The sequence below is a fragment of the Symphodus melops genome (assembly GCF_947650265.1).
Source record: "Symphodus melops genome assembly, chromosome: 4".
In the NCBI taxonomy this organism is placed as follows: domain Eukaryota; kingdom Metazoa; phylum Chordata; class Actinopteri; order Labriformes; family Labridae; genus Symphodus; species Symphodus melops.
This window is the reverse complement of record NC_136694.1, coordinates 28,738,685-28,753,661: the sequence shown is the minus strand read 5'-3', so window position 1 is coordinate 28,753,661 and position 14,977 is coordinate 28,738,685. Positions and strand designations below refer to the sequence as shown.

At 47.5% G+C, this 14,977-nt stretch overlaps 1 protein-coding gene and 1 long non-coding RNA gene across 2 annotated transcripts in view; one reads left to right on the top strand and one right to left on the bottom strand.

Annotated features, from left to right (window-relative positions):
- The window catches only part of LOC306822521 (stabilin-1-like), a 52,151-nt gene extending 40,138 nt beyond the window's left edge, over positions 1–12,013 (top strand). The window contains exons 62-70 of the mRNA XM_079341606.1: positions 768–901; positions 1,993–2,158; positions 8,039–8,145; positions 8,268–8,387; positions 8,730–8,864; positions 8,951–9,055; positions 9,895–10,044; positions 10,184–10,285; positions 11,727–12,013. Of these exons, the coding sequence (XP_079197732.1) occupies positions 768–901; positions 1,993–2,158; positions 8,039–8,145; positions 8,268–8,387; positions 8,730–8,864; positions 8,951–9,055; positions 9,895–10,044; positions 10,184–10,285; positions 11,727–11,795 (1,088 nt within the window). The 3' untranslated portion in view covers positions 11,796–12,013. The remainder of the gene's footprint in view (positions 1–767; positions 902–1,992; positions 2,159–8,038; positions 8,146–8,267; positions 8,388–8,729; positions 8,865–8,950; positions 9,056–9,894; positions 10,045–10,183; positions 10,286–11,726) is intronic.
- Positions 11,279–11,812, bottom strand: LOC306822611. The gene is made up of 2 exons (XR_013778909.1): positions 11,430–11,812; positions 11,279–11,369 (listed from the first exon to the last, which is right to left on the bottom strand). It is a non-coding gene; the product is annotated as an uncharacterized lncRNA (long non-coding RNA).
- Positions 12,014–14,977: the final 2,964 nt, after the last annotated feature.

The following is a 14,977-nucleotide window of genomic DNA, read 5'->3' as shown; positions in this document are numbered from 1 at the left end:
GCTCATGAAGTGCAGCTAACCTCAGGTTGCTCCAAAGCTAAACTGATGAATGTTGAATGATACGCCTCCACACGTTTTTTTTTTTGTTTTTTTTAAAGGAAAGGTGCATTTGGCTGAAAACAATGGCGGCACATTAACCACATACTGAGGCTCCACCTCCCGATTATTCCCTCAAAGTCCTTAATCGCTAAATCCTTTGATATCTGTGTGACGATACAAAAAAATCAGCCTTGACATGAAACATTTTTAATGGACAAGGTCCAAACTGTCTTCTGTTGGTTTAAAATAAACACGCATGGTTATGAAATCTTGTTTTAGTCGTTTAGTTCTGCTCTGCTCATCAGGAGCTGTCAATCACGTCTTTTACTGCTTTATTGCATCAAATAAGCAAAAAAAAGAAAAGTGAACACTTGGTCTGTGTTGATCATAAAAAGAGACCATCTGTTATAACATGAAAGAGGCGGAGCTTGTAGCCTAAACTCTCAGCAGGGGGGTCGCCACTTGTTTTGGGTTTAATTTTGGGGAGCTGTCATGTCGTCCACCTTATTAAAATAAAATAATCTTCACCTGTTTTCCCTCTGTGCTTCATTTTGTATTTTTAAAACCAAAAGGGGAAACACACACACACACACACACACACACACCTGAAAGTTACCTTTTTTTTCCTCAGTGATAATTATTTAATAATGCAGCCTTTAGTTTTCCACTCGTACAGATTACACTGTCGTACTGAGTTTAAGGCTTAACTCGGGTTGTTTTGGTTTTAGCTAACACAGCCGGAGTTTTCCACCTGCGCTCTCCGGAGGGGAAGTACAAGATGAACTTCAGTCAGGCTGACGCCGCCTGCCAGGCCGAGGGCGCCCAGCTGGCCTCCTTCAAACAGTTGGGTGATGCACAGCAGGTAAACCCACGCACAGAAGGTTTTAACATGGAGACAGCTGAGCACATGGCACCGACTGAAGTCATTAAAACACAGACAAATGTCTCTGAAGATAAAGACCGAAACACTTGCGGGGAGTACTTACCGTAAATTCCGTACTATTGAGCGCACCTGGATATAAGCCGCACCGGCTAAAAATAAGTAAATAAATGTATTTGTACATATATAAGCCGCACTTGATTATAAGCCGCAGGTGTCCACGCTATAACAAGAGCTATTTACACAGACGTAGGCTACCGGTAACATCCGCAAATACTGTAGCGTCCGTACGGACGTTAAAGGACGACGAGAGCGTTCAAATAATAACTTTTAAACTTTTAATAACCCGATCACTTGCCGTAACAATCCAACTCTCTCCCCCAGCGTTCTCTCATACAGCCACTCAACACGTTCTCGCTGGTACATTCACTGACTCTCCACATAATCGGAATTATGAACACATTATCAACTACTGACTTTACAACATGAACCGTTACAATACGAAGCCTAGCCGACGGTGTCTGTAACACGGCTGATGAAAAAGATGACCGTAATATATTTCACAAGAAAAAGTCCATCCATTCACTGCCTCAGAATGACTTCATTACTCACTTCCTCAGTCTCTGTTGTCGCTGTCAGTGTCATCTTAACGTGCAGCAGCTCTGTTAGCTTCTTTGACAGCCAGCTCGATCGCCTTTAACTTGAAAGCTACATCATATGTATTTCTCCGTGTGTTTTCCATGATGAGGGTGCGTGCATGAAGCGCAAAATGACTGATATTAAGATCCGACGTGACGAAGTCAAATGTTTTTGCGGCAGAAGCTCATTGTCCCCCATAAAAAATCCATGCATTAGCCGCACCGGAGTAGAAGCCGCAGTGCTCGAAATGTGAGAAAAAAGTAGCGGCTTATAGTCCGGAATTTACGGTACATTGTTTTTCATAAATTACACTTAAAGTAAAGCAGCATGTTGAAATATAAGATTTAACACCAGCTGGACGTATCAAACATTATCTTTAATATTGTTAATTGTTAAATCCTCTTCGAGTCCTGACCGCATCCCCGGTCCAACAGCTGGGGATGCATCTGTGTGTGGCAGGATGGATGGAGGGAGGAAAGGCCGGTTACCCGACCACCTTCCCCTCGGTCAGGTGTGGAGAAAACCACATAGGATTGGTGATATACAAAGAACCTGTGGACCAGAGCTCCAAGTACGACGCCTACTGCTACAGGCTGAAAGGTACTACAGCAGCCCGGTCACAGAGTCGGGGTGGAATCAGCTCCACACTGTTACGCTTGTACAAAGGCGAGGATTTGGACCCAGACGCACGACTCAGAGACAGGTTTCCACAAACAAACAGTGTTCTTTAATGTTCAGTGAGTAACAGTGGAGGTGAATCTCTTGTGGTGAAAAAAACACGCGTGAAGGGAGTGTAGGTTCGATGAAGAGCAGGCAGCAGGTGGTTCCAGTTGTCGCACTGATGACGCAGGGGAAGACAAATAAAACACGAAGGGTTACAAACAGGAACCACCAAAAATAAGTTCAGTCTGACAACGTATGGGAGCCAAGATACTAGTTACCGCTTTGAGTAGTCAATCCGGCAGGGAGTGGTTGACGAGACCAGGTATATATACACAGGAGGTAGATGAGAAGATGACATACAGCTGGGCTGCCACCGCTGATTGCAACCAGACACATGGTGTGAGAACCAGGAGGAGCAAGACAGACAACACACAAATGGGAGGGAGAATCATAACAGTACCCCCCCTCAATGATCGCCTCCAGGCGGTCCACCTGGTTTACCCGGATTAGCACTATAGAAGTCCCTGATAAGAGAAGCATCCAGGATGAGGGCCCGAGAGATCCAACTCCTCTCCTCCGGGCCGTACCCTACCCAGTCTACCAAAAACTGGAAGCCGCGCCCCCTGCAACGGACATCCAGGATTTTGTTGACTGTAAAGGCAGGGTGATCGTCGATGAGTCGGGGGGGTGGAGGGGCGATGGCAGGAGGGCTAAGAACGCTGGAGGAGATTGGTTTGATTTGAGACACATGAAACGTGGGATGAATCTTTAAAGCTGCAGGAAGTTTGAGGCGGACAGCAGTGGGGTTAATGATTCTTTCGATTTCGTAAGGACCGATATAACGGGGAGCCAACTTCTTAGAAACCACACAGAGGGGAATGTCTTTGGAGCTCAACCAAACCTTTTGACCAGGAGCGCAGTTGGGCGCAGGAACTCTGTGGCGGTCCGCCAGTCTCTGGTTGCGCTCCCTGGTCCTAAGAAGAGCTGCTCTAGCCACTTTCCAGAGTCTGCGAAGCCGACGTAGGTGAGCTTGAACCGACGGGACAGCAATATCAACTTCCTGAACAGGGAAGAGAGGTGGTAAGTAACCCAAGGTAACTTCAAAAGGTGCCATACCTATCGCCGAGGAGATGAGGGAGTTGTGTGCATACTCCACCCATGCCAGGTGTTGACTCCATGAAGAAGGTTTTTGTGCACATACACATCTGAGGGCAGCCTCAAAATCTTGGTTTGTCCTTTCAGTCTGTCCGTTGGTCTGCGGATGGTGCCCCGATGACAAACTAACTGTAGCCCCCAGTGCCCGACAGAATGCCTTCCAAACTTGAGAGGTGAATTGCGGTCCTCGGTCCGAGACGATGTCCAACGGAATCCCATGAAGACGGAAAACATGCAGAGTCAGGAGTTCAGCAGTTTCTGTGGCAGATGGTAGTTTTGGGAGAGCAACAAAGTGTGCCGCTTTGGAGAATCGGTCAACAATGGTGAGTACTGTAGTGTTACCTTCTGAAGGTGGTAATCCAGTAGTCCAGGGCAATGTGAGACCAAGGACGGCCAGGCACGGGGAGCGGACGGAGGAGACCCACAGGAGGACGATGGGATGCTTTCCCACGAGAGCAAACTGAACAGGCCAGAACAAACTCCTTAGTATCTGCATTCATAGTGGGCCACCAGAAGTGCCGTCGTAGCAGATCCAAGGTACGAGAAACCCCTGGATGGCAGGCAATCCTTGAAGAGTGACCCCACTGGAGGACTTGAGAACGGACCGGTTCTGGAACAAAGAGTAAGTTTAGAGGACCCCCACCCGGATCAGGATGTGTGTTCTGTGCAGATCTCACCACAGACTCGATCTCCCACGTGACAGCTGCCACCAGGCACGATGAAGGGAGGATCGTGTCAGGGTGGTTGGTTTCTCATCTGATGTGGCGAACTGTCTGGAGAGGGCATCAGGCTTGATGTTTTTGCTACCTGGTCTATAAGTTACAGTAAGCTTGAAACGAGCAAAAAACAAAGCCCACCGGGTTTGTCTGGAGTTGAGTCTCTTGGCATTTTGAATGCAAGACAGATTTTTGTGGTCGGACCAAACCAAAAAAGGCACTTCCACTCCCTCCAACCAGTGTCTCCATTCTTCCAGAGCCAACTTCACTGCTAGAAGTTCCCGATTACCCACGTCGTAATTTCTCTGCAGGGAAAAAAAAAAAAAAAAGCACATGGATGCAATTTCTGGTCACCTGATCTTTGTGAGAGAACAGCACCAACCCCAACATCCGAGGCATCCACTTCAACAATGAATTGGAGGGCGGGGTCAGGTTGGATCAGGATGGGTGCGGATGAAAACCTTTGCTTGAGCTCCTGAAATGCATCCTTGGCTGCTTGAGACCACACAAAGGGAGTATAGAGAGAAGTGAGTCTGGTGAGTGGGGCTACTACCTGACTGTAGTTTCGAACAAATCGACGGTAGAAGTTAGCAAAACCAAGGAAGCGTTGCAGTTGTTTTCGTGAGGTAGGCATGTCCCATTCCATTACTGCTTTAACTTTAGCCGGATCGGTCTTCACCTGCCCGCTCTCTATGACGTAGCCCAAAAAAGACAGAGGATGAATGAAAGTCACATTTTTCAGCCTTGACAAAGAGCTTGTTCTCCAGTAATCTCTGCAGCACTTGACGGACATGACGGTTGTGTTCGTCGAGAGTGCGAGAGAATATTAAGATGTCGTCCAGGTAGACAAAAACTGAGTGGTTTAAAAGGTCACGGAGAACATCGTTAACCAGAGCCTGGAACACTGCAGGTGCATTGGTCAGACCAAAGGGCATCACCAGGTATTCAAAGTGGCCGAGAGGAGTATTGAAGGCCGTCTTCCATTCGTCACCTTCCCGGATGCGGACAAGGTGGTAAGCGTTTCGGAGATCTAATTTTGTGAATATGGTCACCCCATGGAGAGGTTCAAAGGCAGAGCTAATAAGTGGTAGTGGGTATTTGTTTTTTACAGTTATGTGATTTAAGCCTCTGTAGTCAATACAGGGTCGTAGGGATTTGTCTTTTTTATCAACAAAGAAAAAACCTGAACCGAGTGGAGATGACGAGGATCGTATGAAGCCGGAGTTCAGAGATTCCGTAATATACGTCTCCATAGCATCACGTTCGGGAGCTGAGATGTTGAACAACCGACTGGTAGGTAAGGGAGCACCAGGTAGTAGGTCTATGGCACAATCATAGGGCCTATGAGGTGGAAGAGAGAGTGCTTTCTGTTTGTTGAACACTTCACTGAGATCATGATAGACTGGTGGAACTGCGGAGATGTCAGGTGGTTCGGAAGGAGATGAGTGAGATTCTTTACATGAAGGGGAAGCTGAAGTAGGACAGGTAGAATGACAGTAGGTACTCAAACTGATAATTTTCCCTGATGCCCAATCAATAACAGGGTTATGGAGTTGAAGCCAGGGGAGCCCCAACACAATGGGGGCATGAGACGAAGGCATTATATGAAATGCTAACTGCTCCCGGTGATTACCCGCTAGGAGCAAGGGTAAATTCCCCGTCTCATGTGTAACACGGGCAAGCTCCTTGCCATTTAAAGCATCAACAACAAGGGGCTGGGCAATAGGAAATGTGTTGATGCGCGCCTGTTTAACGAGCTCGACATCTAGAAAGTTTGAGTCTGCACCAGAGTCAACAAGGGCTAGCATAGTAATGGGTTTACCTTCAACAAAGATGCTAGCTTCCAAGTTGAGACGTTTTCGGGGAGAGCTGAGGGCAGCAGCTCTACTTACCAGAACCCTGGCTGAGACTGGTGAGGCTTGTTGTTTAAACGGTTAGGGCACTTTGCTAGCTGATGTCCGTCCTCTCCGCAGTAGATGCATAGCCTCCTTTGAAAGCGTCTGTTCCTTTCTGCAGGGGTGAGTCGATTACGTCCCAGTTGCATGGGTACGTCTGGTGGAGTTACAGAGTACATGGTTTCGCCACTGGGGTTCCTGTTTTCCCCTGACCAACCAGCGGTTGACTGCGTGGAGGAAACTGAGCCAGGATGTTGGGACGTGAGATTCAGCCCCTTTTCACGATGCCTCTCTCTCAGTCGATTATCGATCTTGATGGCTAATGTGATGAGCTCTTGCAAACTGTTAGTCTCCGGTCGCCCAACTAAACTGTCCTTCACTGCCCCGTCAAGCCCCTTAAAAAAAATCCCCTGTAGCGCTTTGTCATCCCAACCTAGCTCAACCGCTAACGTCCTGAACTCAATGGAAAATTCAGCTACACTGAGGGGGCCCTGACGGAGACTAAGCAACTGGTTGCTAGCATCCTTGCTAGCCACAGGGTGGTCAAACACGGAAGTAATCTCATCAGAGAATTGATGGTAAGTGGCGTTCACAGTAAGGGGGCTGTGCCAAAAAGCAGTTCCCCAGGACCTAGCTCTACCTGACAGTAAACCTAACACATAGGCAATCTTAGTTCTGTCATTAGCATAAGTCAAGGGCTGCTGTTCAAACACTAATGAACACTGAAACAGAAATGACTTGCAGTCACCTAACCTACCACTATATCTCTCTGGAGCCGGAACAAATGGCTCACGAGGCTGAACAGGGCTCGGGAACGGGGCAGGAGGCTCTGCAGGAGTAAGAGCTGGCGGTTGGACAATTTGGAGCTGGTTCTCCACACGATTGAGGCTTGTGGAGATTACTTGGAGTGATTCCATGAGACTACGGAGAGTCTGGTCGTGTTGTCCAAGCACGATTCCTTGAGAGGAAAGAGCATGGCGCAGAGAGTTAAAGTTTGTTTGTTCATCTGAGTCGGCTGGGTCCATGCTGGCCGGATTATTCTGTTACGCTTGTACAAAGGCGAGGATTTGGACCCAGACGCACGACTCAGAGACAGGTTTCCACAAACAAACAGTGTTCTTTAATGTTCAGTGAGTAACAGTGGAGGTGAATCTCTTGTGGTGAAAAAAACACGCGTGAAGGGAGTGTAGGTTCGATGAAGAGCAGGCAGCAGGTGGTTCCAGTTGTCGCACTGATGACGCAGGGGAAGACAAATAAAACACGAAGGGTTACAAACAGGAACCACCAAAAATAAGTTCAGTCTGACAACGTATGGGAGCCAAGATACTAGTTACCGCTTTGAGTAGTCAATAATCCGGCAGGGAGTGGTTGACGAGACCAGGTATATATACACAGGAGGTTGATGAGAAGATGACATACAGCTGGGCTGCCACCGCTGATTGCAACCAGACACATGGGGTGAGAACCAGGAGGAGCAAGACAGACAACACACAAGTGGGAGGGCACTATACTGAACAGAATCATAACACACACGGCCGACTGATCTGCTTCACGCTGGATATCACTTTAATCTGTTGTTTATGTTTCAAGGATTCCCGTTCTGGTTTATGACTCTTTTTTATAACTAATAGATAAACAGTATCGAACTCTTCCGCCTTAAAACAAAAGTTTGAAATGTTGATTTTAATGTGCAGTAACTTTTTGACGGCCTGTTCAACACTGTGTAACTTTGGCAGCCGGCTGAGGTCATCCGGCTTCACAGCACTGATTTACACAGCAGCCTTCAGGTAGAGTCTCTGCTCGTTGATTCAGGGGCCTCTGAGCAGGAAGCGAGATCCCTGCGAGATATTATGTGACGTCACGCGTGTCAGGCCGTGTGGTTATCAGCGTCACTGTTGTCTCATGATTGGACAAACACAAGTTATGTCTCTGATTCAAATCCAGGGTCACCGTGTTTGTCAGGACAGAGGCTGAAAGAGCTCAAATCTGCCCAGATGGATGAACGTAAACATCATATTATTTCCCCGTGTTGTTTATTTGTGTACATGTAGATGTGTCCTGTACATGTCCGCATGGCTACGTTGGAAATGGCGACTTCTGTAACAGCGTCCTGACCAGCGTCCTCGCCACATACAGTAACTTCTCCATCTTTTACAAGGTCGGTGTGATGCTTTGTCCGTTTGAACGTTAAAATGTCCGACGCTGTTTTGACACAACATGAAGACGGTGATTTAAAAATAAATAAATAAATAAACATCACTGTTCTTTCTCTCATTGCAGTTTTTGTTGGACTACAGTGGCTCGTCCTCAGAAGGCAAACAGCTCGTCGACTTCCTCTCTCACAGGAAGTCTGAGGTCACGCTGTTTGTTCCTCATAACGCTGGATTTAATCAAAACACGGTGAGAGACGCCAACTCTTTAGAAATGATCCATTTATACAAATTATCAAAACAAATTATGGACTGACTTCAAATTAACAGACTTTCATGTCTTATATGTTTAAAGGAGCAATATGTAACTCTGCCCCCTAGTGTTTAAAATGGGTACTGCATGCTTAATATTAGAGAGCTGTCTGGCTCCGCCCCCTCCTCTCTAGAGTGGACGCTCACATAGGTCACCATGTGGTGGACATTGTAGCTTCAGTGTTTAGCCAGCTCTGCATCGGTCTGTAAACCTTTCTGCGTTCTAACCTCTCTCCCTGTGTGTGTGTGTGTGTGTGTGTGTGTGTGTGTGTGTGTGAAGACTCTAACAGGTCGAGATCTCGAGTACCACATCTCAGCCAATAACAGCGTACGACCATTTAGGGATCTAAAACACCAGGAAGTCATCATATCCAGGCTTGGGTTCAATCTGACTGTTACCCACGGCAACAATGAGGTCAGATAAAAACAGACACGAGGTCCACGAGTTCAAACACATAATCATGAGGCATTATTTAGAGTTTTCATTGATGTCCCCCTCAGAGCATTAAGCTGGTGAACAAGCGGCTGCTGCTGAACTGGGACATTCCTGCTGTAAACGGGATCATCCACGTCATCGAGGCCCCGTTCATGGCGCCCGCACCTCTGGTGAGTTCAGACGGTTTGAGGACAATAAGAGCAGCAGCTCCCTTCATCTACGATGACGTTTTCAGACCAACGCAAGGAGCCGCACAGCTGGAGCTAACCGCCACGTCAGCTGATCAACCGCCATCTTCCAGACAGGAGTTGACACTTCCTGCTTTTTTTTTTTCAGACTTCCTTTTTAAAGTGATACACACGTGCCACAAATCTGCACTCTCATGTTTAACCTTTAAAAATCCCTTTAATATGAAATGGGACGCTTTGCCTTCAGCATCTGTTTACTTAACAAAATCCTGAAAGTTGAGGCGAGGGAAGCCGTCTTGACATTAGTGCAGGCTGCCATGGCAACACGACCGCCAACAATTTAACAGAACAAATTCGTGGTTAGCGCTAAGTTAACGATACTGGCTGCGTCGTGCACTGCAGCAGTATTTATCGGGGCCACCAGGAGGCGCTGCGAAGGCCGCAGGACTGAACCCCCCCTGGATAATAACACGCTGTAACATGTCCTCGCACGCGTGAAGCTGTTTTCTCACCCTAAAGACCGTTTATCCGTCCTGACATCAAAAACAAAAAATGGCGTCCGTCCATGACGGGTCGTTTTTTTTTTTTAATATAAATTATGCATGATGTTACTGGTTGAACTTCTATTGCTCTCTTGGGAAATGACGCTGGTGGGGCCCAGAGAGTCACGTTTCCATGGTGACAGTACAGCAAACTGTAGCTGTTGCCATGGTAATGAGAACTCGACAGACGACGACTGATTGTGTGTGTGTGTGTGTGTGTGTGACATCCTGTGGTGAGGATTCAAAGGTGTGACGTAACGGATTTTGTGTCGTCTCCAGGTCCCCCATCTTGATTCCGACGGCCACGCCCACTTCATCGGCACAGTGTCGGCCATCTTGGTGTCCCTGTTGCTGGCCTGCGTGTTGGCTGCGCTCGGCTACTACGTCTTCAAACACAAGACGGACGCCTTCCGCTTCTTCTACTTCAGAGTGAGACACAAGATAATGTGTTTGATTGGCAGACGCAGGAACGTTGTGTGTTCGTGTTGAGTTCAATGACCGTTGGATTATGGAATAACTTTTAAAGAGAGGATAATCAGATTATTTCCTGTCGTTATCCTTGTGGCAGAATGAGGGTGAGGACGGGACAGGCGGCAGGAAGAAGCCCACGCTGGTCTCCATCCCCAACCCTCTGTTCAAAGGCTCCAGAGTCTTCAGCGAGCCGTTTGGGGTGAGTCGAACCTGAACACATCTGTAGCCTTCCAACTCCGAAAGATCCCTGCTCCGAGAATCAGGAAGTGTTGGTAGTCCGGTTAATGAACTCTTCTGTATATTTAAAGGCTTTTAACCCGGGACGACAGCAACAATGTTGTCTTTCTGAAAGTAAACCACAGCTTCCACGTAGAGCTCAAAAGCGACCAATCGATCGGCTCGTCAGGGCGTAAATGTTTCCATTCAAGTCTTCCAATGACACGGCAGAAAATCCCTCTATTGACAGTTTAAATCCCAAGCCAGCCAATCAGGAGCCGACGACGGGGGTAAACATTTCCATGGTAACAGAGGGTGCCTGTGATGCTCTAGGATTGTTGGTAATGTAGTTCTTTTCCCACGAGCTCCAGAACAAACCATGTGTTTCTTAAACAAAGCATAGGAGGAGCCTAAACCAGCATTCCTCACTCTGGATGGTTGTGACATCACAGCGAATAATCCAATCGGCTATCGTGAAAATGGACGGGGTTTTTACTTCTGGAATAACGGTGTGGAGTCCTGTCACATGACAACTGGGATTTGACTGGACTTCATGTACTTCATCAGACACCTCAGTGGGTTGCCAGTTGTGTTGGTTTACAGGTTGACCCGTCACTTTGCCTCATGGTCAACTTCCACATCAAATGGTCACAGAGATATCGGTCGAGATTCTCTCTGACAGAAACATCCTTTCCTTTTGCTCCGTCGTATAACCGAGCAGAAATGTCCTGAGGCTCCACGCTGCCAGTCAGAAACTGGCTGTTTTTAGAGGAAGGGGTTTGAGTGGTGAATGTGCCACCCTGCGCTCACTGTGCCGAGCCTCTGATTGTTGCTGTCTGGCTTTGGGCAATCAAAAAAAAAAAAAAAAAGAGGAGAATTGTGGGTCACAGTTTACGAGCACATCAAATGATTGAAGCCGATTTTCTTTGGGGAATTATTTTTTATACGTTGTGGAGGAAACTTGAGAGTTGCAGCGAGGCGTTGGTGAATGAAGACGAGCTGTAACGTGACTCTTTTATCCACCGCCCTGCACAGATTGTCATTCAGAGAACATCATGGACCCCCGACTGAGATCACACGTTTTCTGTAACCTGAAAATCCTCTTACGTCACTCTCTTCAAAGCCACCAGGCTGCATTAATCAGAAACAATCATTTTACCTCCTTGTTGTCGACTGTTCGGAGGTAAAATGATGTTTTTGTTATTGAAGTTTGGTGGCATCAGAAAAGGTTTATCTCTGCACTTCAGCTTCCTGTAAGTTCGTGCTGCGATTCTCTATTTATAAGTGAAGGCTCGTTGTTTTCAGCGACCGCTCTCTGAGTTGACGTCACTCTTTAATTTATGAGCAAACAGATCCACATACTTGTGTGTAACTCGATACGGGTGTTCCTGGTTTTGACCGTCTTCCTTACGTCCCTCCTACAGGATGGGGGTCAGGCCATGGAGTCCACAGAGTCAGAAGATCCTTCAATGATTCTGGACTTGGACCAGTAGAATCAACAAAACAGGAAATATATGTTTACAATCACACCTGTTGCCTTTTTCCATGTTCATCTCTACATCTGTACCAGAATAAGAAATTCAAGTTGCCTTGTTTACTTTAAAATCATGACTTTCAAACAATAAAATGTTTTAATCACTAAATCAGATGAATCGCATTTTTAATCGCATGTTCCATTGTGTCACATGTAAAAATAAAAATTGTGAGGCTTTTATTTTGAAATGTTGCATTTTAGAAGCTCATAGTCGTTACTTGTTGTTTGTTAGGTTGACTGAGAGTGAAGCTGAGATTTCCAGCATGGCGGCTGCTGCTGATGAAGCTCCAGTTTTAAGTATGTTTGCAAAGTAAATTAAGAAATGACGAATGCACGCCTGCACAGGGAGAACATGCAAACTCCACACAGAGAGGTCTGACAGGGATTAGAACCGGGAACCTCCTCACCACTGCACCGCCGTGAAGCCGCTCGGTCCAAACCAGCAGGAACATCATCAGTCACAATCACATCCTCAGAGACGGCCTCAGACTCGATCCGTCTGTCATTAATCATTGATGATGTTGTTCATCAGCAGGCAGCCCGTGAATGTGCTGAGTTTGTCAATAAACGGGAAACCACTGGAGGCTCTGATGGGACCGTGTTATGGAAAATTTTTCTCCATGTGTACTATATGTGTTGTATGAAGGTCTCATAGAATCTGTCATATAAAATGTTTTTGAAATGTCTTAGAATACTACATGCACAGCATATTGGGTGTTTTGTTTCCCATCATTTTGTTCCCTTTAGATAGATAGATAGATAGATAGATAGATAGATAGATAGATAGATAGATAGATAGATAGATACTTTATTGATCCCGAGGGAAATTCAAGGCATCCAGTAGCAGTATACAGACAGGCAGGACACAAGACATTGGTTACAATACACATCCGCTGTCCCCCCTCCCCTCTGTATACAATAATCCCCCAAACAAGATTTAGCAGCCCCTATGTGACTAAGAGTAAAGGTTAAACCTGTGCAGTTAGCATTAGCATTAAATGCAGTTGGCATTAGCATTAGACTTAAAACATATATAGCATAATGAACCTAACCTGTGAGGAGAGAAAAACGTGTGCTGGTTAAAAGAGACCTGTAGACAGTTAAGGACCTTGGAAACAAGGGCTGACCTTCTAGAAACTAGTTACATGTGCATGTACAGAGGTCTTTGAGGTAGTGCCAGAGGTGTGAGTACAGTCGTTAAACAGTCAATGCAAAGATGCAATTGGGTTCAGCAACATGAAGGAGCAGTGATTAGCATTAAGTGTCCAAAACAATAAAGGTGAAACCAGGAGTGATTAGGGTGATTGTCATTAAAGTACCCAACTATTGAGGAGCAGATTAGCATTAAGTGTTGAAGACAATAGAGTGAAACTTGACCTAGTTAGGGTGATCATGTCAACCATTACAGATGTAGCATAACACAACAGTAGGATGAAACCAGACATGATTAGGGTGATTATCATTAAAGTGACCAGTGCTCAGTAAGGTGACTATCAATATGCATTAAAGTGTCCAACTGGGGGCTGACTCTGAGGTCAGCAGTGCAGATGAGGATTCTTCCCTGCCGTGACAGTGAAGTGTTGTACAGTCTTATGGCCTATAGGGGGACAAAAGAGTTCTTGAGTCTGTCCGTGGAGCAGGACTGTGACAGCAGTCTGTCACTGAACATGCTCCTCTGCCCGGTGATGGTGCTGTGCAGAGGGTGGTGTGTGTTGTCCATGATGGAGAGCATTTTGTCCAGAGACCTCCTCTCTACCACTGTCACCAGAGAGTCCAGCTCTGTACCCACCACAGAGCCGGCCCTCCTCACCAGTCTGTCCAGGCGTGCTGCGTCCCTCTTCTTGCAGCTTCCTCCCCAGCACACCACTGCGTAGAAGAGGACGCTGGATAGACGACTCTGTCCCTTCCTGCAGGTAGTGTCCATGTTAGGCGACCAGTCCAGCTTGTCATCCAGCTGCAGCCCCAGATACCCGTAGGTCCTGACCACCTCCACGTCGACCCCCCCGATAGAAACAGGTTCTAGATGTGGTTTGTTCCTTCGGAAGTCCACCACCATCTCCTTGGTCTTGGTGGTGTTTAGCTGCAGAAGGTTGGCACTGCACCACGTCACAAAGTCCTCGATCAGGCTCCTGTACTCCTCCTCCTGTCCATCTCTGACACAACCAACTATCGCAGTGTCGTCCGAGTATTTCTGCATGTGGCAGAGCTCAGAGTTGTACTGGAAGTCAGAGGTGTACAGGGTGAACAGGACGGGGGAGAGCACGGTCCCCTGTGGTGCTCCGGTGCTGCTGACCACAGTGTCAGATGTGCAGTCCTTCAGTCTGACGTACTGTGGTCTCTCTGTGAGGTAGTCCGTGATCCACCTCACCAGGTACGAGTCCACCCTCATCTCGGTCAGCTTGTCTCTCAGTAGGAGGGGATGGATGGTGTCGAAGGCGCTTGAGAAATCAAAGAACATGATTCTCATCACGCTGCTCCCTTTGTCCAGATGAGAGTAAGCCCTGTGTAGAAGATAGAGGATGGCATCGTCCACGGCCACCTTTGCCTGGTATGCAAACTGCAGGGGATCCTGTGCGTGTTGGACCTGGGGTCTGAGGTGTTGGAGCAGCAGCCGCTCAAAGGTCTTCATAACGTGGGATGTCAGAGCGATTGGTCTGAAGTCGGGGTTTTTCTTCTTGGGGACTGGGGTGAGGCACGAGGTCTTCCAGAGCACAGGAACGTTCCCGAGCCGCAGGCTCATGTTGAAGATGTGCTGAAGTGGCTCCCCCAGCTCAGCAGAGCAGGCCTTTAGCATCCTGGGACACACCTTGTCTGGGCCTGCTGCCTTCCTGGGGCGGAGTCTCTTCAGCTCCTTGCTCACCTGGTCTCTGGTGATGGTGGGGGGGAGGGGGGATGGATTGTCACTGGAGGTTGTGTCTGTCCTGGTCGAGGTGTTGGGGGGAGTGAGAGGGGGGGAGGGGGTGTGTAGAGGGGTGCTGGGGGGACAGGCACTGGCTGCAGTGACGGGGCTGTCAAACCTGTTAAAAAAACAAGTTGAGCTGGTTTGCTCTCTCAGGGTCCCCGTCTTCTGCGTTGTTGTTTCTCTTCTTGCAGCCTGTGATGGTTTTCATGCCCTCCCAGACCTCCCTCATGTTGTTCTGC